General features: G+C 41.9%; 1 protein-coding gene across 1 annotated transcript in view; it reads right to left on the bottom strand.

Annotated features, from left to right (window-relative positions):
- LOC136691735 (disintegrin and metalloproteinase domain-containing protein 12) overlaps positions 1 to 22694 on the bottom strand; it is a 133396-nt gene that overhangs the window by 32525 nt on the left and 78177 nt on the right. Inside the window, exons 6-11 of the mRNA XM_066664474.1 lie at positions 22431 to 22620; positions 14952 to 15017; positions 13410 to 13481; positions 12793 to 12962; positions 12162 to 12246; positions 5648 to 5796 (exon numbers count right to left, since the gene is read on the bottom strand). Coding sequence (XP_066520571.1) covers positions 5648 to 5796; positions 12162 to 12246; positions 12793 to 12962; positions 13410 to 13481; positions 14952 to 15017; positions 22431 to 22620 — 732 coding nt within the window. The remainder of the gene's footprint in view (positions 1 to 5647; positions 5797 to 12161; positions 12247 to 12792; positions 12963 to 13409; positions 13482 to 14951; positions 15018 to 22430; positions 22621 to 22694) is intronic.

Here is a 22694-nt window from a genome sequence, read left to right as displayed (position 1 = left end):
TTCCTCCTGGTTACTGTCTGTGAGTAGTGTGGTGTGTTCTCTCTGTGTCTGTGTGGGTTTCCTCCGGGTGACTGCCTGTTAGGAGTGTGGTGTGTTCTCCCTGTGTCCGCGTGGGATTCCTCCGGGTGACTGTTAGTGAGGAGTGTGGTGTGTTCTCCCTGTGTCTGCGTGGGTTTCCTCCGGGTGACTGTCTGTGAGGAGTGTGGTGTGTTCTCCCTATGTCCACGTGGGATTCCTCTGGGTGACTGTTAGTGAGGAGTGTGGTGTGTTCTCCCTGTGTCTGCGTGGGTTTCCTCCGGGTGACTGTCTGTGAGGAGTGTGGTGTGTTCTCCCTATGTCCACGTGGGATTCCTCTGGGTGACTGTTTGTGAGGAGTTTGGTGTGTTTTCCCTGTGTCTGCGTGGGTTTCCTCCGGGTGACTGTCTGTAAGGAGTGTGGTGTGCTCTCCCTGTGTCCGCGTGGGTTTCCTCCGGGTGACTGTTTGTGAGGAGTTTGGTGTGTTCTCCCTGTGTCCGCATGGGTTTCCTCCGGGTGACTGTCTGTGAGGAGTTGGTGTGTTCTCCCTGTGTCCGCATGGGTTTCCTCCGGGTGACTGTCTGTGAGGAGTGTGGTGTGTTCTCCCTGTGTCCACGTGGGTTTCCTCCGGGTGACTGTTTGTGAGGAGTTGGTGTGTTCTCCCTGTGTCCACGTGGGTTTCCTCCGGGTGCTCCAGTTTCCTCCCAAAGTCCAAAAACACACGTTGGTAGGTGGATTGGTGACTCAAAAGTGTCCGTAGGTGTGAGTGTGTGAGTAAATGTGTGTGTGTGTGTGTCTGTGTTGCCCTCTGAAGGACTGGCGCCCCCTCCAGGGTGTGTTCATGCATGCGCCCAATGATTCCAGGTAGGACCCCCCGCGACCCTGAACTGGATAAGCGCTTACAGATAATGAATGAATATACTCACACAATTTTAAAAGTGCATTCTGTACCACAGCAGCTGAAGCACCTTTATTTTAGAAGCAAAAATAAGCTGCTGTCAAGGATTGTAGAACAGAACAATGCTCCTTAGATTCTGTTTAAACACAGGCTCTGATTGCTGCCATTCTCCCACTCGTGCTTAAGTGACAGACTTGTGCTACACCATGCGGCTAAGCAGAAGAGGCTTTAGGCTTGTAAAGTATTCATCTGGCACCGCTGACTGCTCCCCCTGCTTTAAATATGAATGAATATGGACAGCCTCATCTCTGCCTCCATGACCCGCAATAAAGAGAAGGAAAATTACTAAGACAAGTCAGTGTAAAATTTTTCTCTTTTTTCATTCTCTTGTCCTCCTTTCTGTCCGGCTTCCATTCCCAGCATGGGGCAGACTAGCATTGCAACACCATGACTGAACATCATGTTTCTGGCTGTAGACCAAGCCAAACACACCACAGTCTCTGTCATGTATCTGCTCATCACTGTCTTCTTAAAGCCTCTTGAGGCATATGTTCAAAACTATTATACGGAACAATATCACCAAAGCTGAATCAGTTAAAACACGGCTTCCATTGACGCCAGCCGCTTTTTCTTTTCAGAATTAATATCATCAAGCAGCTCAAGGCACTTGGAGAAGAAGGCATACTGTTTCTGGCAATTTCGCCTATATCAAATATCTACTACTCTATCCATGGGTCGAAAGAAACTCAGAAAACACTGCTACCAAATGAGGTACTAATGAGGCCCCAGTGGAACTCTCAGGAACATTGATGGCACAGGGTGTAGAGCCCAGCTCTATAGTTTTAGACAATGTAACTGACTTTGGAAGCTCTGATTCATTTACATTAACTTTTTGCAGGGCCTCTTATAGTGTAGAGCTTGTGTGCAAAACCACTACTTAAAAGGTTTCTGGAGGCAATGCTGCCTTTGAGGCAGAGTAATTTATTGTAATTTGTTAACAGCCAAAATGCAGGGACGAGCCAAGTGTTTGCTAACCAATCACATTAATCCCTGATTTTTGGCTGGCATCCGATTACATTCCTTCAGCCTTGAAGGCAGTGCTGCCTCGAGAACTATTTTAAGGTGGTGATTTTGCACACAAGCTAGTGTAGTTGTCAATGCCTATACTTTAAGCGTGAGTGCCCTCTTTGTTCCTCTAAGGGTGAAAAAATACATAGGACTATTTCTTACGAATTTACCGCCCACGTTTCTACATGCTGACCTTACCTGCTCTCATAGGTGCAGATGTGCACTTGCCAGAATTGGAAAGTAGACTCCCCACAAACACTTCCATTACATTAACATCTCTGAAACCCAGCTCCGGATATATCCTTACCCTCATGTACTCCCTATCCAAACGGCAGGCTGAAATAAGACTGAACTGAGGTCTGTTCCACAGTCTATTTGATCTCAGTCACACAGAGGTGAAAGGCTTTTACAGCAATCTGAGTAACAGATGAGAGTGCTCAGACAAACGAGGAAACGTGTGACCTGTGGGAGCTTGTGGAAGAGTAATGCCGATGTCATGCGTACATGTATGATTTAACTGTGTCACAAGGAATAATGCTCAGTGCTCCATATTCATTGTCTATTCAAAAACACGTCATCACCTCTTTAGGATTCATTCATATTTACGACCTAAACAAACCTCCCTTTGACGTGAAATGGGAGAAGTATATTTCCTGTGCTGCAATATCCTCACAGCGTGGCTATAAAACTGTCTGAACCCCTTCCTGTCAAAGTTAAGCTGTAAATTACGGCCATGTAGGTTTAACACACCCGCCCTCCACCTCATAGCGCATGACAGACAACAAATTAGCAACACGTTACACACGTCCATATGTTGACATATGATAGCTATCAATGATGGTGGAGGGACTTAGCCTTAATCTGGGGTGGAGGTCAATTGGGGCCAGGATAATAAGGATCTGGCTAAAGGCTAATGGCTATTGTGGCTATGCATGTGGTTGGGCTCAGCTGAGCAAATGGAGCTCATTAGAGAGTAATGAGGCAGGGGCTGGTGACAGTCTTGAGTACTAGCAAACCTCAGGACCACAAAACACGTGCTTCATTCAGGCTGTGATTAATCATCGGTATATGTTTTTATGTTTAATTACTTGATGGCTTATTCAGTTTCCGTGCATTTTATTTACACTTTCTTGCCGTATTAATCTGTATGTTCTGTTTGGCTTTTCATTTGCTTTATTAAGGAAAAACAAAAGAAACAACAACAACAACAAAGGCAATATAAATAGCATGACTGTTTACCATCAAACAAGGCCTAGGCTTCAGATGGAGACAAGCATGAGGAGTGATACTTTGATTGACATGACTGACAGCTTTAATTACAAAAACACAAAGTCTCCCACTGATGCTGCTCCAAGCTTTCTCTTGCTCACCAAAGTATACACCCGCTTCCTACAAACTTCTCAGGGTTACTGTAATTATGCTTGAGAAACTATAATAGGATTCTCCTAAACAGTGATTTTAATTACGCTGTCAACTTCTCAAGCTGTAGGGTTATGTAAATCCTGCAAAAAAGTTTAACTATTGATATACAATTGCTGAAAATGCTGCATTCATATTTAAGACCCCCTCCGATGAAAATCGAGTGCTTAAACATGTAACACATGTCTCTGATGTTCTTTTCGTTTATTGTTTTAATCATTTTTATCATGTTTTCGTTTACTCTTTTTATGTATTTACTTTTATTGCAATATTTTAATTGTTTTATTGGACTTTTATGATTTTTATTATTGCTTTTAATTGAACTGTTTCTTCTGTAAATCACTGTGATTTGCTTTTTGTATGAAAGGTGCTCTTTAAATAAACCTGCCTTGCCTTGCCTTGATGTTGTTTATAAGCTAAAGGATAAGTGAAAAGAGCCGTCAACTCCACGGCTAAGCATTTCCAATTGGAAATGGCAGTGTTTCAAAGACAAGTATTATTAACTTAATCACGAATGATTTCAGGCAAAAATTATTCTACACTATTTGATGTGTGTGTGTGTGTGTGTCTCCCAGAGGGCTGAATGTTGGAACATTCCTGCAACAAATTTTCAGCATTCACCTACTAAACCATAAGTGAGTTCAGCTACAGATGCTTCATTTTGAATCACAAATGCCACTGAAGCTCATCCGTAAAGTACTGAATGAAGCTCTGTCACTCAACTCTGTGATGGCTGGCTTTTTACAATTCTAGCCCAATGTATTAAAGTGCCAGAGTTTTTAACTGTACTTTCAATACTTTTCAGTGGAGATTAGGGATTATACAAACAGTACGTGTGCAACTGAATGTCTGTCTCCGCAGTGTGTGCACTTTAAAGAAGCTGAATTCACAAATTATAAAGGGTGACAGTGTATTTTTGGATATGGTGTATATTCAGCAAGAGAAGCAGATGGTCTGACCACTGTGATGTATGACTTCATTAATTATAAGGGTAGTCTACAAAATTTTGGACATAGTGTGCAATCACTTATGACAGTGTCAATAACTAACACAACTGTAAAATGTGCTTCCACTTACAAATTAAAAAAGAAAAAGCCATGGCTATCTTTTAAAAAGTGATTGGATATGATATGCCCAAATATGCTGTAAACAACAAATAATTCCCTATGAAACTTTCATCAAATACATTTTTGCTAAAATGAATGAATACATGTTTTCTGCAGTAGTTGGTCACTTTAATAAAACATAATGAGGTCATGCTTTGGCAAAATTTTATTTTTTAAATCAAATTCAGTTCATGTGCCCAGAATAAAGTTCTTATATGTACAATTATATTTAGAAATATTATGTATTTCCTTACTCAAAAGTGACCGTAGGTGTGAGTGAATGTGTGTGTTGCCCTGTGAAGGACTGGCGCCCCCTCCAGGGTGTATTCCCGCCTTGCGCCCAATGATTCCAGGTAGGCTCTGGACCCACCGCGACCCTGAATTGGATAAGGGTTACAGATAATGAATGAATGAATGAATGTATTTCCTATTAAAGGTAAAGAATGCCAGTAATAGTAGTATTAAAACAGTTCCTAAGAGATCCTACGTGACAGCACTGCAATAGCGTTGTTGTCTGGAATTTTAATCAGTTTACCATAGGGTGAAATTAAAGACAACATTTGGTCTTGTTGATTATGATTCCATGAAGCATAAATTTCTATGTGGTGTGCTGCAGGGCTCTATATTCAGTCCCTTCTTATTGTACATTTAATTTGCTGCTACTCAGCCTTATCACTGAATATAGAGTGCACACCATAATTAAGTCTTTTCATTATTAAAGGAAATGGTTCTACAGGGTGAGTCAAAAGTCACAGGACACCCTTTTATTTCTTTGATATGCTACATGACTGCCTTCCCATTGGAAAAACATGCCCTTGATCCAATATGGTGGTGAATTGTAAATCGTTCACTCAAATTAACATTTATTTTTACATATGGCCAAGCTCTGTTTGATTGAAACATGATTATCATTATTTTTACTATTATACATTCCAACCCTAAACAGCACCACCTGATTCCACTGAGAACCTCTCCTTGTGACTGAAGAATGGAGCATGATTGGTGAAATCGCCCTGTCTTTGTTCTAGAGGAGGAGATCTCATTAATGAAACCAAAGCTGAGATTGGACTAACTGATACATTCAACGGCCCTTGACATATCAAGATGTGTATAAGAGACTAATATCCCTTGAGGTACTCACCCAGTGGATGGAGTCATGATGCAGCCTCCTCTATCAGCCGTCACCCTGCAGCCACACCCCCGCTCTGGTGTATCATGGTTCATTCCAAAGTTGTGTCCCAGTTCATGGGCCAGAGTAACTGCAGCCCCAAGGGGGTTATCAGAGTGGTCCTGAGAGAGAAAGAGGAAGAGTGGATGATGGATGGATGAGAGAGAGAGAGTGCAAAAAAAAAAACAAAGCGAGAGTCACTGTTAATTGCATAAACTACATCAACACGTCCTCCCAAATAAATCAACATGTTCACAGCGTGGTGCCATAAACAGCAGTGGCACAATTTCATAAGAGCGATCAATTACATTTCCAAACAAGTAAACCCAATTACTCTCCTCCGTTTCCAGTGCCACTCTGGTCAGGGTCAATTACACACCAGCTGCATTCCTAAGATTAGATTCTTACCACCATCTCCACGTGCATTTGTTTTCCTTTCACTAATAACTAGCAAACGCTTGTTTCACATGAGGGGACTAATCGATAAAGCACAAGCACTAACAGCATATGTAATTACTTTTCCACACACCCATTCACAGAACCACGAGTAAGGACTGTGTGGTTTATCTAATTGCTAAATGTTACCAAAGCGGAATCTACACTAAGACAGTCTCCTCCTCTGCAAGTGGCTAAGCCATTTAGGAGCGCTCTGAAGAAGAGACATATACTTGTGTGCCCTGACTTAATGTGGAACCCTGGAACTCTGTGTGTGTGTGTGTGGGAAAGAGACAGAGAGTAGGCACCAGGCAGATTAATGCTAGTGTTGGCCACAGAGCAGCTGGTCCACTGCAGATGTGTTTCTTTTTGAAATGAGGACAATATAATTTCACTAAAACAGCCGACCTTCACACACAGATTGAGAAGAGAATGGAACAGATGGAGGTAGAGAAAGAGAAGAGGAAAGTATTGTATGGCTGACCATAAGCCTTTACATGCATATACACACACATGCACAAACACACACACACACACACACACACAAATTGGTATGGTCCTTTTTCTATATTTATACATCAATTGAATACAGCAGCTGCCCTTTAACTTTTATTGATTATTTGAAAATTTCACGATGAAGGGATCAATAGACCTGTTTCAAAATGACTATAAATAAATTACCAGTCACCACCTAGACTTATAGATCCAGTAGAGGCAATATTTCTGTAAATATACAGTATTAAAATTGTCAGAACAAGTATTCAGACGTATTATTTATTGATGTGTGATGTTAGTACATATGTCAACGTCTAATGTTAGAACATATATATTAAGGAAAACTGAAATTCTGCATGTTCATATCAGCTCTTGTTATTTCAAAGAGCGCCACTGACTCACTCTGTCTTCCAGTCAGACTAGCTCCAGGGTGCACAAATGATGGTTAGTCAGATGGCGATTTGCACTGTAGTTCTTTAGAGATTTAGCTGGATGGAGATCAGGGCTTTGAGTGGGCCACTATAGAACAACCTTAAGTCAAACCAATTCTGCTCTGGATCTTTCTGTAGAAAGATTATCTCTATCCTAAGCTGCCAATTTTTTTTTTCTGAAGCAACAGCTTAAATTCAGCACCATCTCTTTTTTTTCCTTCCAACAAATATATCTCAACATCAAGAATCCACCACCACATAGGTGTGAGGTACTGTCCTTAAGCCCTTCGAATATAAGTGCTCACTTGCTGACTATATTTATTCTATTATAGTGGCCTTTAACATTGTTCAAGATTCATTTTGGTGAGACACAGTTGAATCAGTCTTTGGTCAACTCTAGTTACAGTCTGGTGCAGGACTAGCCACGCATCCCCTCAGCATAAAAATCTTTTCCCCTCTAAAATGCCACAGATACACATCTATGCTATGAAAGCATCACATTCTATAATAGGTTCATTGAGAACAACAAACAAATATTTATATGAGGTAAGATTCATTCATTCATTTATTATCTGTAAGCGCTTATCCAGTTCAGGGTCGTAGTAGGCCCAGAGACTACCTGGAATCATTGGGCGCAAGGCAGGAATACACCCTTGAGGGGGCGCCAGTCCTTCACAGGGCAACACACACACACATTCACTCACACCTACGGACACTTTTGAGTCGCCAATCCACCTACCAACGTGTTTTTGGACTGTGGGAAGAAACCGGAGCACCCGGAGGAAACCCACGCAGACACAGGGAGAACACACCACACTCCTCACAGACAGTCACCCGGAGAAAACCCACACAGACACAGGGAGAACACACCACACTCCTCACAGACAGTCACCCAGAGGAAACCCACGCAGACACAGGGAGAACACACCAACTCCTCACAGAGAGTCACCCCGGAGGAAACCCATGCAGACACGGGGAGAACACACCACACTCCTCACAGACAGTTACCCGGAGGAAACCCACGCAGACACAGAGAGAACACACCACACTCCTCACAGACAGTCACCCGGAGGAAACCCATGCAGACACAGGGAGAACACACTACACTCCTCACAGACAGTCACCCGGAGCGGGAATCGAACCCACAACCTCCAGGCCCCTGGAGCTGTGTGACTGCAACACTACCTGCTGCGCCACCGTGCCGCCCTATGAGGTAAGATGATCCTCTTAATTATTACAAAAAAAGCTTACAAAAAGCTAAGTTTCTGTGCTCTAGAGACTGTGTTGCATTCCCCACACTGGCCAAAGTGTAATCTTTTAGGCTGTTTTCAACAGACTGTTGACACCACTTAAATATAATAATTTTTATGCCCGCCACATGTCTGCACATGGACCTGGTTAGTATGTGTTTTTATTATGGCCACTGTCCCACTAGTTCTGTTCATACATCAGGGATTTTTGACAAAAACGCCCTGGCATTATCCGTCACATTCATTCTTGTTGTTAGCTGTGTTATATCATGATTCAGCTCTGTTCTATTTCCTTCCACGTACTGTGTTCACCTGTTTCAGGTTATTTTGTCATTTCGTGTTTGTAAAAATAGCTCTTACTGTTGTGCGATGTTTTTTATGTATTATTTTCTGTACAGTTCCAAGCTTTGCATCAAAGCTTCAAGGCTTTTCTTTGTCTTCACTTGTTCCTAATGTGATTTCTTTTGTACTTTCAATTTCCTGCTTTTTCTTTCATGTCTGATGTCTAGTTGTGTCCTGCTTCAATCTGTTTTACTCTTTTTTTTTCTTCTTGATTATGGATTACTTGCTGCAGACCCTAATGACCTATGCTCTGCTCCCTGCTGAAGATTATGTTGATTGTTGGATCTGCACTAATAAAATCATCTTGTGCTTGCGTCAATCTGCCTCAAGCTCCTGTTTTCCTTATATCCCATGACCAGAATCTTGATTTCATAAGAGATTTACTCTATAAAGTAATGGCTTCTTTTATATCACTCTCCCCTCATACATTCACTTCATAGTATTTCTTAAATCTCACCATCTGAATATTGATCTATTGAGTAATTACTCCCAATTTGAAAGCAGGTTTATTAGACAATAGGAGAGACCTATTGTCTCTCACCTGTATACATCTGTGCATTCTGTGCATAGGTATTTTATAAATTCAGACGCAATTGGCGTGCTTCAGTTAAAATTTCTGTAGCACGTGATTTATAGGAAATAACAAAGACTACTGGTAGAAAGAAAGTATTTGCTAAGGTTGTATGTACTTCTCTACAGCAGTGAGAGATGGAAGGAAAGCACAATGTGGAGAGAAAGTGGAAGTAGTAGAGACAACATTAAAGAGGAGATATTTAAAAGTTTGGAGTGGAGAGAGAAGCAGAAGAAACCATTCATGAGCTGAAGAGAGCAGACGCTTGGCCAGCTGTCAGCTCTAGCTATGCTCTGTTAAGACAGTATTTGACATTAAAGCAGGAGACAGAAGACAGGAGGAATTATGCATGTGATTAATACGAGAGGGGGCAGAATTATCTCCCTTTCCAGGTCATGCGCTGCAGGTGAGTATTTCTGTGAGTTTATCTTAAAGGAATGCACCGACAGATTCCAGACTAATCGTTTCTGCTGCATCTGAATCACACAATTGACTACCGGAGATAATAATAGTTTCCCCGTTCTTAACTGGATGCATTTGAATCAACAGGTTTTAGTCTGTGATAAGTACAAGGAAATGATTATCCAGTGTAATCACAGAAAAGGAAATGTTTTAAGCAGATTTAACGATTCTTGAATGAACACATTCCATATGTGTATATTCCTTTCTAATACTCTCTAAAACCTGATGTCTGTGAGTCATATTTTGGTGACATACTGTTTATATCGGCACTGATAGAGCTAAAACACACACTGGCTGTAAATGTCTGCAGAGAGATAATGAATAGGAAAGAACATGGAGATGCAGTACAGGAAACATCCGCACAGTGCATCGATGTATAACACATTCTCTGCATATAAACATTCGATAAGACCCTGCTGAGCTGAAGAAAGATGTTTCCCCTGATTTTTTGTGTTGGTCAATGGTCAATGGAAGCAGCAGAGACATCACTCATTGGGTCTCTGAGTATTCAGTCCGGCGATTTGCTCTTCAGACCCCTGGGGGGACTCTGTTTTCTCACTGGCAGCAGGAGGGTGAGGTGGGGTGGGGGGCTGAGACTGATAGCGGTGTTGAACTGTGCTGATCTGTAATGGAGGAGGCTGGAGGATCCATCACTCTGAGTCTGAATGAGCCACACGCATCTTTAATCACACTGACAAAGCCTTACGCTGCATTCACACAACGCTGCTGAAAGACCAGTGTTTCACACCTCGTAGTTGCCCAATGACGACATGCAACAGTCTGATAGTAGTTTTACTACTGGAGTGTGTGGGACAATTCAGTTAAATTTGTGGGACTGTCAGGCTCGTGGGGTGCGGACTGACGGAGGCGGACGCACACGCTAAACACAGTGAACTTTAATTTACAAAAAGAATAACAAACAGAGAGCTTTCGATAACAAGATAACTAACAGAGAGCTAACAGAGACATGGACAAAGGAGCTAAGCGAACTAAACTAGGACACAGAGTTAAATAGACGAAACCTAAACACGTGCTGAACAGATTAAACATAAACATGGAGTGCTAAACAGTGCTAAAGGGACAGGGACTAGAGAGCTAACAAACTAACAGGACAGAGAGCTAAACAGACTGAAGAGGAATACAGACAAACTAGAGATACGGACAGACAGACTACAGGGTTAAACAACATAACTAGGAAGTAAAACGACAACATAACACGATAGAGACTGACAGACCGGACTGAGCGACAATAGAAGCGAAACAAGACTAGGAATAGGAACGGGTAAGAGAACGAATGACCGACAAACAGGAGAGACACAAAGGAACTTAAATACAAGACATAGACAAGATACACCTGGACAGCTAACAAGGGGGCAGGTTAACAAATGACACAGACGAGGAGGCGGAACAAAGGCGGGACTAGAACAACAACAAACATAGCCATGTGCTAAAATGCACATGGCCGGAAAAACAGACTTGACGAGGGCGTGACAGGGACAATTAACTAGTTGCCCCCTCCAGGGCGTGTTCCCGCCTTGTGCCCAATGATTCCAGGTATGCTCTGGACCCACCACAACCCTGAACTGGATAAGCAACTACAGATAATGAATAAATGAATGAATGAATTAGTTATGCTGAGCACCATTTACCTCATAAACTGATATAGAAACTGGGAATAACATCAATCCCAAATTGACTGTGAAATTCCATCAAAAGTGGTGGCAATTTCTTTTTTATGTTTGTATTTTTCATGGGTTCATTGAAAGCAATATAACGTCCAGTTTGATTTTGCCAATCTCATGACAACATCTGCTCCATTCACCAAGTCATTGTGCAAGAAATTGAGATGTTTGGGAAACTTTGGAAAACCAGATAAAGGAGATCCATGGCATTCGGGAATTGGCAAAATTCAGTTTGAGTACCAACGACATACTAAAAACTTAACAATGGTCTGGATTCAGATCTGGGGCAGGGTTCCATTCCAGCACTGTTGCCTCACCACTAATCAGTCACAGAACCAAGCTTACTGCTCTGTGTCCTCCTCTCAGTGGATATGATGTTTCCCCTGCTGACCCTCTGTGTGTTCTGCCTCATTAGACAGTAACAGCCGTGTCTCGTGTAATCGATACATTGAGGTGATTTATGGGCACTATCTCTGGACGACTGAGACATAATGTCTTCAGCAGACAGAGCAGCGTGGGGAAGAGTGGAACAATATGGAATCACAGCAATAATCGAAATATGAATATGATTCAACAAGCTATAACTAAATGCATATTCCTTTGATTCAATTTCTTTCATAGCTACTGTTGCTAGGTTGCACAGAAACCCCATCCAAAGTGTAGTGCATTATACATTTCAAATGATGTGTGGGAAACACAAGTGCCTGGAGCACGGACAGCTCTTTATACCGCAGGCCTTTTCCAGTTAGAGAAATTCTGAACAAAATTAATGTTGTGATTTTATTTTAAGTATCCATTATCAACCAGCAAGCCTCTTACCATTACAATGCCCCCTGACTGCTCAGCAGTGCACATGCTCATAATGGGAGCCATGCCAATGGTGGTGCCCTGGAAATACACACCACTGGAGGGAGAGAGAGAGAGAGAGAGAGATATTCATGTATATAAACTGATACAACATGCATATCCACTGTCTAGACAATGCCAAACCTTTGGACACGAATTGCTAGTCAGTCTGTAAGTCTGGGCTTTGCTCCAGAATACTTCATTCCTACAGAATCCTGCTGCATTTCTCTGTTTAGCCCTTTCCCTTTTCTTGAAGTTCAGATAAAGATCATACAGGGTTCATCATCAGATTAGATGAATTTGGAGAGCGCAAAACAAGGCAATAAAAAACTGGGAGTTTATGGTAGGAATATTTTAACAGCCAAAGCACAGCACTCCGGTTCACAGAAGGAGAACACGGGCTTTTCATTCTTATATCTTTCATGTATTTTGATTGATCTTATTTAGCCAAAAGCATGTATAAAGTGGTATATATTGTGTATCATTTCAGTTAATAAAATAACATTAAATTGTGTATTTACAGTAAAAATGTATATTGTGCTGGAGTCCACTGTTACATTTTTAAATAATGATATGGAAGCTGATTAGGCCCCTAACTCTGTACCTGATGAGTTGGGCATTATCATGGGGTCTCTGCGGTAGCAGCTTGAGCTTCCTCCAGTCCAGGAACTCATGCAGAGTGGTGAAAGGATCCTGGGTGACAGGACATTTATCTGAGTCGCTCCACACCTCCAAGCCCACCAAAGCCACACGGATATTCAGCGCCCTGTAGAACTAAAGCAAATCAAAAGCTAAACTTACACATTTAAACCATGTTCTGATATTTTTAACGCAAAACAAAACGTTTTTATATTTCTGTCCATACATCTAATCTATACAGGTTTTTTTCTGATGGATAATAACTGTTTATCTACATAATAATACATAATAACTACAGTATAAGACTCATTATAGAGAAAATCTACATATTTGGAAGTATGGGTGAGATACTGGTCTCTCTCTGTGAGGAATATCTTACGATACCTCAGTGAACACTCTTCCTAAGCCCCGATTCAGTTATACAGTTGAGTGAGGGATGTCAGATGTTCATTACTGACACACTTTTCATGCTATATGACAATGCAGAACTTAGCGTTCTATGCTAGAAATAGAAAAACAGATTGTGTAGTGATCTGGACCTCCAAGGACAATAAATTAAGCAAGCACATCAATCAGCTTTACCTTGTCCACATAGTTGGCAATCTCAGCCAGCCTCTGTTTCACTTTCTCCACATCCTTGCCCTGCTTCTGGTACTGAAACCAAAGAAGGACAAAAAGCTGTATGTTCTGCACTGCTCAAATGTTCCTCTACATTGACGTTTGTAAATGTCACACGAGGCAAACGATTTTCCACCTAAGTTCCAGTTCAGCACAGATGCTAAGGCTGTTTCTCATGTTTTGGCAGAGTGGACAGCTGGGCTTGATCCTAAGCTTGATATTCGGGCCCTCAGCCGAGGGAACATAAAAGAGGTTTCACTGAATCAAAGCATGGAAAATGTTCTTCCATGTTCTGTAAGATTACTGCTGTCAAGTGTTGTGAGCTGAGGGCTGAGACTCAGCAGAATCTGACCACAGTTACTGTTGCAGTTCCAAGAAAACGTATTATCATTATTGTTATTTTATGTATTGATTGATTTGTATTCACTTTATTTTATTAATTTCTGCTTTGCCTAAAGGTATATTTCATAAAGGGATAACCCTAAGGGCTCATATGTTTACACATAGGTGAGTTCCTTATTTCATGAATATTAGTTTGACAGTAAACCCTGAATAATTAATAGTAGTTGCTTAATAAAACATAAAGCAATTAATAATAAATTAACTGTGATGAAGAAGGTGTGGATGCATGCAAAAAAATATATTTTTATTACACAACTGTAGTCAGGACAAGCAGGGGTCAAACTCAAATGGGTCAAATGTTTCAAAAATAAAGGGCATAAGTGTAGAGTGTCAATGACTCCCTGAGTCAATACGGGTATTCATTTTCACCTAGGGTTTGACACGAGGAGGAGCCTGATCCGAACTGTGTGTAATGGTCCGGTTCAGATATCCAGGAGGTGGAAGCCATCACATTAACATTAACAATATGTCAGTAAGCCTTCATCATATTCTACAAGTTTGCATTTTACCCATAGATACCAAACATGACTTACTTACTGTGGGCTGAAAGGGTGGATGACTGTGAGTGTAACAGTTTTCTGATTCAAAAAACAACGCATTTAAAAAGAAAAAAGACTTTACTTTTTATATATACATAATTATATAGGCCCTTTGCCTCTAGACACATTCAGCTGGAACTCATTTGGAAAGAATCATTTTGAAATACTCCATTTAAAAGCATAAAGTAGGGGCCCTTTTAAACCGACAAGGGTCAAGTGGCTGCAGCTGGCAGTCTTCTGATTCTGTCTGACTCCAGGGTAATGACCCTGAAGTGCTACTTTAAACAATCCCTCACCCCACTGACCAGCATGTGCAGTGTGAACCTCTGAATGAACTCCAGCGCTTCCCCAAACTGACATCTGCCACCAAGCCTCCTCCCTTTAGCACCCTAACAAGAGTTCAGCATTCATGACCCTGACCTACAGGTTAAAGTTTCAGCAACACCACTCACTTCTTCATTCTTAGGTCTTCTCTAAACAGAGGTGTTTTTGCTTTTCTGGACAAAGAGCTGGAGTGCTCCCTCAGAGAGACAGAGATGGTGCAGGAGTATTTTTGGTTACCTACCTCACGGTTGTCTGCCACAATGATGAGCTCTACATACTTAGTGTTGCTCTGGACATGTCTCTTGTGCTGCAGTATGGAAGACAAGAGAGAGGGAAGGAGAGAGAAAGAAACAGCATGAGAAAAGATAAAGCAAAATAGAACATGAGGAAGAATAGAGAGAGAGAGGGTGTGAATATGTGGAAAGAAGGAACAAGGAGGAAAATGTAGATTAAATATGAGAGAACTGGCAAACACTTTCAATGTACTGTGCAAGGACGGACTGAATAAAACATGTAAAGCTTGCACTCAGATCTTAAAGGTATTTTCTGAAGAGCACCAACCCAAGAGCACTGACTATCTGCTCAAAACAACAGAGGTTATTTCCCAACCTCCTCATTCGATGGGCTTTCAGTTATAAAGAGCTGTTTAGGATTGTTCTCCATGTTCTTGGTGGGCTGAAACATGCCGTTCACAACCTTCGTCTTGCAATCAAAGACATTTCAAAGGGCACTCCAATTCACAAACATCACATTTATATGGTAAATTATTTATGTACAATTAGTTTATCATTTATTAAAAAGAGGTGATATTTTGAACTTTTATATATTTATATTTATATATTATATACACAAGCAAAAGATGGTGTGATGTTGGATAATAACCCATAATAGACCATTACCTGAAACGCAGCCCGTCAGCAAAGACGTGTTACAGAAGCCTAAGTAAAGTTTCATAAAAGGGCTTAAAAAAATAAATTAGTTGGGGATATTTCAAGCAAATTCCATTACCCAGTAAACATTTAGCCGTTGATTCAACATTGAAATAACGTAATGACTGCCGTCTAATCAACGTTCTCTTAAGATTGAAAATGAAAGTTGAAAAGACGTCCAAACACAGACATTGAAAAGACGACTATTCGGCGTATTTTGGACGTTCATTGACGTTATTAATTGGTCCCGAAATTACTTGTATAAAACGCATTTTGGACGTCCACTGGCGTTATCAATTGGTCACTACTTGATAACTAACTTATTAAGATGGATTTTGGACGTCCATTGACGTTTAAAATAGGTCCTTGACGGACAGACTACTTTTAGACCTATTTTGAACGTCCAAGGACATTCCTTGTTTACTGGGTACATTCATCAAAGACAACATGTAAGTAACATTTTGATTAGTCTGTTATTGTCATTGAGCACATTTAAATTTTATAAGTAATCTTAAATAAATATATTACTATCCATAAAGGCTGATAAAAAATAAAGATGAAATGTTATACAGCATTTTATTTTCAATCTTTTGATAATATTTTGTATTACGTAAACACGTGGATTATTGGATATTTCTGAAAATAACTGTTTTCACTATATCCTACTGTCCAATCACTTTGAACTCAAATGAGGCAAACCACTATATTCTAAACACCACCAATTCTCCATCCTTTTCCAGACCTTGTACTGTGAGCTTAATCTTCTGCTTTTCACTCTTTACCTTTCACTGTCGTGACTCTGGATAAGAGAGGAATGTTACAGAACATTACTCACAATCACTACAGCCATCTTATATTCCCACTGTGTGCCCATCAACTATCCAAGCCTCAACATGGGGCCAAGCTTTGTCACAGAGTCTTTTTCAGTGAAGATGCTTGTGCTGCATGGAGGTTTACAGTTGCTTTGAAAGAAGCAAATCAGCAGTGTAACGCAAGTTTAGTCCCAGAGGACCACATTGCTTTACTTTTCTCCCTGCCTGAGCCTACCTCATTCGACCAGCAATTTGTGAGACCGTTCAAGAGATTATTCCGGTTTGTTGGAACACTAAATACGGGGGCTTAGGAGCTCCACATGCGGTATCTGAATTTATTTGGCGCTTGGGCTGAGCACCAAAACACACAGAACCAAGAATTATAGGAGAAACAGGTCAGAATCTGATGTCTCTTAATTACTCTCTTTGTTACTGATATGCAAATTTCCTTTCTTCTATTGTGCCTACCCTATAATGTGCTTCATTCAATTACTCAGGGGTGGAAACGCTCCTTATAACTTTAATATGCGACTTGCTCAAGGGCAACTCGGCTGTGGATTACGGAGGAGGACAGTGCTCTTCCATCACTCTCCCTGTCCTGAAATTTCCTGCCAGTCGAGGAGATTGAACCTGCAACCTTCACTGACCTTTAGGCCATAGCTGCTCCAAACTGAACACGAGAATAAGAACCAAACTGAATGTAAGCACGGAAAGGAATGGACAGACGTCCTAGATATTTTTGCCCTTTCAATGACATTGTTCACTCTGGACAAATATCACTTTCTCACTGTGAAATCTGTCTGTGAATAGCTATTGTTCCCTTTTGTTTCAGTGACTAATCTATTTAATGGGTATAAAAGCCTCCATGACACCTTTTGCATTGAGAACGACTGTGATTACCGCTCCTAGCACGCTCAAACTCCACCACAGAAGCCGGCAGAGGGCTGGAACAAAACCTGAAAAAGTCTCTTTATGTCAGAGCTGTGACATTTGCTAGAGGTGAAAGAGAGGTCTGCACAGAAATCCACACCCTTAGGTGTGTTTGTGTGTGAGCGACAGAAAAAAGGGGCTAAACCCTTCTAACCCTGCATGTAAAGCCATATTTCTAAAAGCGTTGTAAATCTCGCAAATGGCTGGCTCTGTGAAAGCCCTGCTGTGTATTGTGCTTTTGACAGACATTATAAGCTGAGCCTGAGTCATCATGCCAATCTCCAGCCCCTTTCTAACAATCTGCATTCGGGCAGCACAATGCCTGTCACATTAAACCATCTCAGTGCTTATCTACAGTATTAGGAACCTGGCTGTTAATTCTCAAACGGACAAAACCAGCAGCAAAGTGGAGACCCCCTTCAATCTCTGCCTGAAAGGTGTGGGTAGTTCATACGGTCGTGTTGCCCTTATTCAAGGTCAGGATACAGCAGGGGTCCTCAGGCTTTGATATATTTACAGAGGCAAAAGACATTTCTATGTAACTGCAGGCCCTATAAAGTAAATACGCCATTTTTATGTCTTTATCTTCCTCTATTTCAACACTCATTGTAGCTGAGAGCCATTTATGGATACTCTTTGCTCATAAAATCAGTCCTACTCCTGTCATGGAACACTTGCACAACATATTCACACTCAAAATGTATGTGTGTGGATACTTGTATGTGTATATCTACAGTGTAGGACTCAAATACAGTCCTGACAATTACAATATGAGCTTGTATTACAGGGCACTTTAGTTAATAATAGATTGATCACTTTTTGTATTAAACCATAGCCATGAAATGCATCTGCTATTTTTAACCCTGTCTGAAGACACAGCTTATTTTAGTCCATTCTCCATCTCTGCATGCGTTTACATGCATTTAATAATCCGATAACTGCACACAATTTGATTTTGTGATTAATCCATTAAGTGCACATGCAGTTGAGTTCTCGGATAATGGGGAAAACTCAGAGCTTATATGAATCCAGCAGTAATCTGAACAGCCAATAATATCACAGAATGATGTGACAACTGCCTGATGCTGTTTTGAAACATGGAATATCTTTACCTGCAGATATGGATATTCTATTTTTATGATTTCTAATGTTACACACTCTCACTGTTTTCTCTACATTGCTGTTAAGATGGAAACAGACTTTGAAATGTGTGTCTGTTCCTGAATACACTGTGTATCCCTTTGAAACCCACTGCACAATACCAAACAATGATTTCTGAAAACACCACCATAGTTGCTTTCTCTTAAAAGATTTTTTAATCTTTACTCTGATCTCAGAAATTGGAGTATGCTAAATATATGGCCACTGAATAATTAGATAACTCATTCATTAATTCATTCATTCATTGTCTGTAAGCGCTTATCCAGTTCAGGGTCGCAGTGGGTTCAGAGCCTACCTGGAATCATTGGGCGCAAGGCGGGAATACACCCTGGAGGGGGCGCCAGTCCTTTACAGGCAACACACACACACACATTCACTCACACACTCACACCTATGGACACTTTTGAGTCGCCAATCCACCCACCAAATACCAGAGAGAACACACCAACTCCTCACAGACAGTCACCCGGAGGAAACCCATGCAGACACAGAGAGAACACACCAACTCCTCACAGACAGTCACCCGGAGGAAACCCACGCAGACACAGGGAGAACACACCAACTCCTCACAGACAGTCACCCGGAGGAAACCCACGCAGACACAGAGAGAACACACCAACTCCTCACAGACAGTCACCCGGAGGAAACCCACGCAGACACAGAGAGAACACACCAACTCCTCACAGACAGTCATCCGGAGGAAACCCACGCAGACACAGGGAGAACACACCACACTCCTCACAGACAGTCACCCGGAGCGGGAATCGAACCCACAACCTCCAGGCCCCTGGAGCTGTGTGACTGCGACACTACCTGCTGCTAATTAGATAACTGCAGAAATATATTTTAAAGGATTATTGAGTGCATGTAAACACTCACTCTGTCTAGATATGGAACTAACACAGTTGCTATAGAAGTGTAACAGACAGGACTGGAAACAGATCTATTGACCTCTTGCACCTTAGCACAGCACCTATGGTTTATGGGTGTGGTTTCAGAAATTGTTGTTTGGTATTGTGCAGTAAGTAAAACACAGCAGATTGTGGTTCAATTCCTAGCTCAGGCAGAAAACCAAAGCTACACCAAGTCTCTTGTGTTTTTAGGTCAGTGTTCACTGATGGCTCTGTGAAACCCCAACACTATGGGTGAGGTAGTTAGTAAGACAGGGTCATTATTGTTATTATCAGAGGATGAGGCAGGAATTACTGAATGTGTTATATGATCAAAGACTTATTAACAAATATGTTTCTTTTACAGTTACAATTTTGGAGATACTGGAATGGAGTGCAATTTAATTTGTTGGTGCATCATTGTCTGGTTTGTTTGTGCATGGCTCTAAAAACCAAAATGACACAGCAATGTGAAAATTATACAATATATATATTTTTTTTCTTGACTTACTGAACATAATCTCGCCTGGCCAGCGGAAAGCAGGCACTTATCTGAGCCATTTGATATCTGGTGCCATTAGAGTTTATCTGCTTTGTTAATGCTTCATGAACCATTACAGCGTTTTCCCATTTACTTAATGCATAGAAAGAACCAGCGGCAGCCACTACACAAATTGCCTCCTGTCTCAAACACTCGCATGTGTATTTGCATGGAAAATATTATATTTGGAAAATGTGATTCATTTTTAGCATGAAGAAATGAAAGGAATCTCACATCACTCTAAGGGCCATAATTTAAAGTATCAGCTCCTAAATATGTTGGCTGCAGGGCCTTAAGAAGGATAAAAAACCCTGGCCTTGAACGTCTTTCATATTATTTCATATTCAGTTTCTTTTAATATTTACTTTAAACAGTGGTACTATATTCTTAGTGAGAAATACGCTCATGAAATCTTCAAAACCTAATGTAATATAATACGATATATCTCCAAAATACATTTAGACAAACAAACAAACTCAGAATGAAACACTAACCAGATCAGCTGCCACTTACAAACATGTATCTTCCAAAATAGTATTTTACAGGAAAAACCTTTTTAACTTTCTATGAGGGCGGCACAGTGGCGCAGCAGGTTAGTGTCGCAGTCACACAGCTCCAGGAACCTGGAGGTTGTGGGTTCGATTCCCGCTCTGGGTGACTGTCTGTGAGGAGTTGGTGTGTTCTCCCTGTGTCTCCGTGGGTTTCCTCCGGGTGCTCCGGTTTCCTCCCACAGTCCAAAAACACATGTTGGTTGGTTGATTGGCGACTCAAAAGGTGTGAGTGAATGTGTATGTGTGTGTCTGTGTTGCCCTGTGAAGGACTGGCGCCCCCTCCAGGGTGTATTCCTGCCTTGTGCCCAATGATTCCAGGTAGGCTCTGGACCCACCGTGACCCTGAACTGGATAAGGGTTACAGATAATGAATGAATGAATGAACTTTCAATGGAATGTGAGCGTAAAAAGATTTTATTCCAAGTAATTCTGGAGCATTTCTATTGGTCCATTCATTATAAAATTTGTACATGATGTGAAGGACATATTGCAGTGAAGGACACAAAGTATGTGCTGCAGTGAAGGACGTGAAGGACATGCTGCCGTGTTCAAATGATGTTGTAAAAATTAAATCCACAGTAATTGTGATACATGTTTTTAATTGAACAGTAATGATGCGAGGGGCGGCACGGTGGCGCAGCAGGTAGGTGTCGCAGTCACACAGCTCCAGGGACCTGTGAGTTCGATTCCCGCTCCGGGTGACTGTCTGTGAGGAGGGTGGTGTGTTCTCCCTGTGTCTGCGTGGGTTTCCTCTGGGTGACTGTCTGTGAGGAGTGTGGTGTGTTCACTCTGTGTCTGCGTGGGTTTCCTCCGGGTGACTGTCTGTGAGGAATGTGGTGTGTTCTCCCTGTGTCTGCGTGGGTTTCCTCCGGGTGACTGTGAGGAGTTGGTGTGTTCTCCCTGTGTCTGTGTGGGTTTCCTCCGGGTGACTGTCTGTGAGGAGTGTGGTGTGTTCTCCCCGTGTCTGCGTGGGTTTCCTCCGGGTGACTGTCTGAGAGGAGTTGGTGTGTTCTCCCTGTGTCTGTGTGGGTTTCCTCCGGGTGACTGTCTGTGAGGAGTGTGGTGTGTTCTCCCTGTGTCTGCGTGGGTTTCCTCCGGGTGACTGTCTGTGAGGAGTTGGTGTGTTCTCCCTGTTTCTGTGTGGGTTTCCTCCGGGTGACTGTCTGTGAGGAGTTGGTGTGTTCTCCCTGTGTCTGTGTGGGTTTCCTCCGGGTGACTGTCTGTGAGGAGTGTGGTGTGTTCTCCCTGTGTCTGCGTAGGTTTCCTCCGGGTGACTGTCTGTGAGGAGTGTGGTGTGTTCTCCCTGTGTCTGCGTGGGTTTCCTCCAGGTGCTCCAGTTTCCTCCCACAGTCCAAAAACACACGTTGGTAGGTGGATTGGTGACTCAAAAAGTGTCCGAATGTGTGAGTGTGTGTGTGAAGGACTGGCGCCCCCTCCAGGCGCCCAATGATTCCAGGTAGGCTCTGGACCCACCGTGACCCTGAATTGAATAAGCGGTTACAGATAATGGATGGATGGATGACGATGTGCTGAAACACTGGAACTGTGTTCTTTGATGCACCCTTCAGTAACTCTGGGATAGGATGGGATGGCATCAGTACATATCCCCACTGACATGTCTGTGGCTAAATGCCATCAAATGCTCACAGAAATGTACCAATATCCAAATTTATGATTTCCTACACTAGAAGCTGTATCCAAACCTTGGGACATTGGTGTGGATCTGTGCACCAAAAGAGTCATAGCTAATTTTTATGTCACCGTTAACCTCTAAGGTATTTACGCATGTAAATGTGACATCACAAAACTTAAGTTCAGTTAGTTCGTTGACATATATGGATTAACTGTACATCATACTGCTTAAACATTTCTATTATACAGATGTTTAATAGTTAGGGTTGCTTACCCTTGTGCTGTGTGAGCTAAGTGACCCCAGACTTGATGGGAGCCCTGTAGTGGAGGATATGTTGTGTCCATGTCCACATGTGCCTTGGGAAAAGTTGAGATGTTCTCCTCTATAGAGATGATGCATGGTGCTGTTGGGTTTCTTTGCTGGCTCCAGCACCAACACTTTATCTTTGAGATTGATCAGCCCCCTATGAGTACAGAGAGAGTGAGTGAGACAAAGAGATAGAGAGAGAGAGAGAGAGAGAAATTTCATTATCAGAAA

Source organism: Hoplias malabaricus, chromosome 3 (assembly GCF_029633855.1).
Source record: "Hoplias malabaricus isolate fHopMal1 chromosome 3, fHopMal1.hap1, whole genome shotgun sequence".
NCBI classification, from domain to species: Eukaryota; Metazoa; Chordata; class Actinopteri; order Characiformes; family Erythrinidae; genus Hoplias; species Hoplias malabaricus.
The sequence above is the reverse complement of the archived record's forward strand: the minus strand, read 5'-3'. Positions and strand labels throughout refer to the sequence as shown.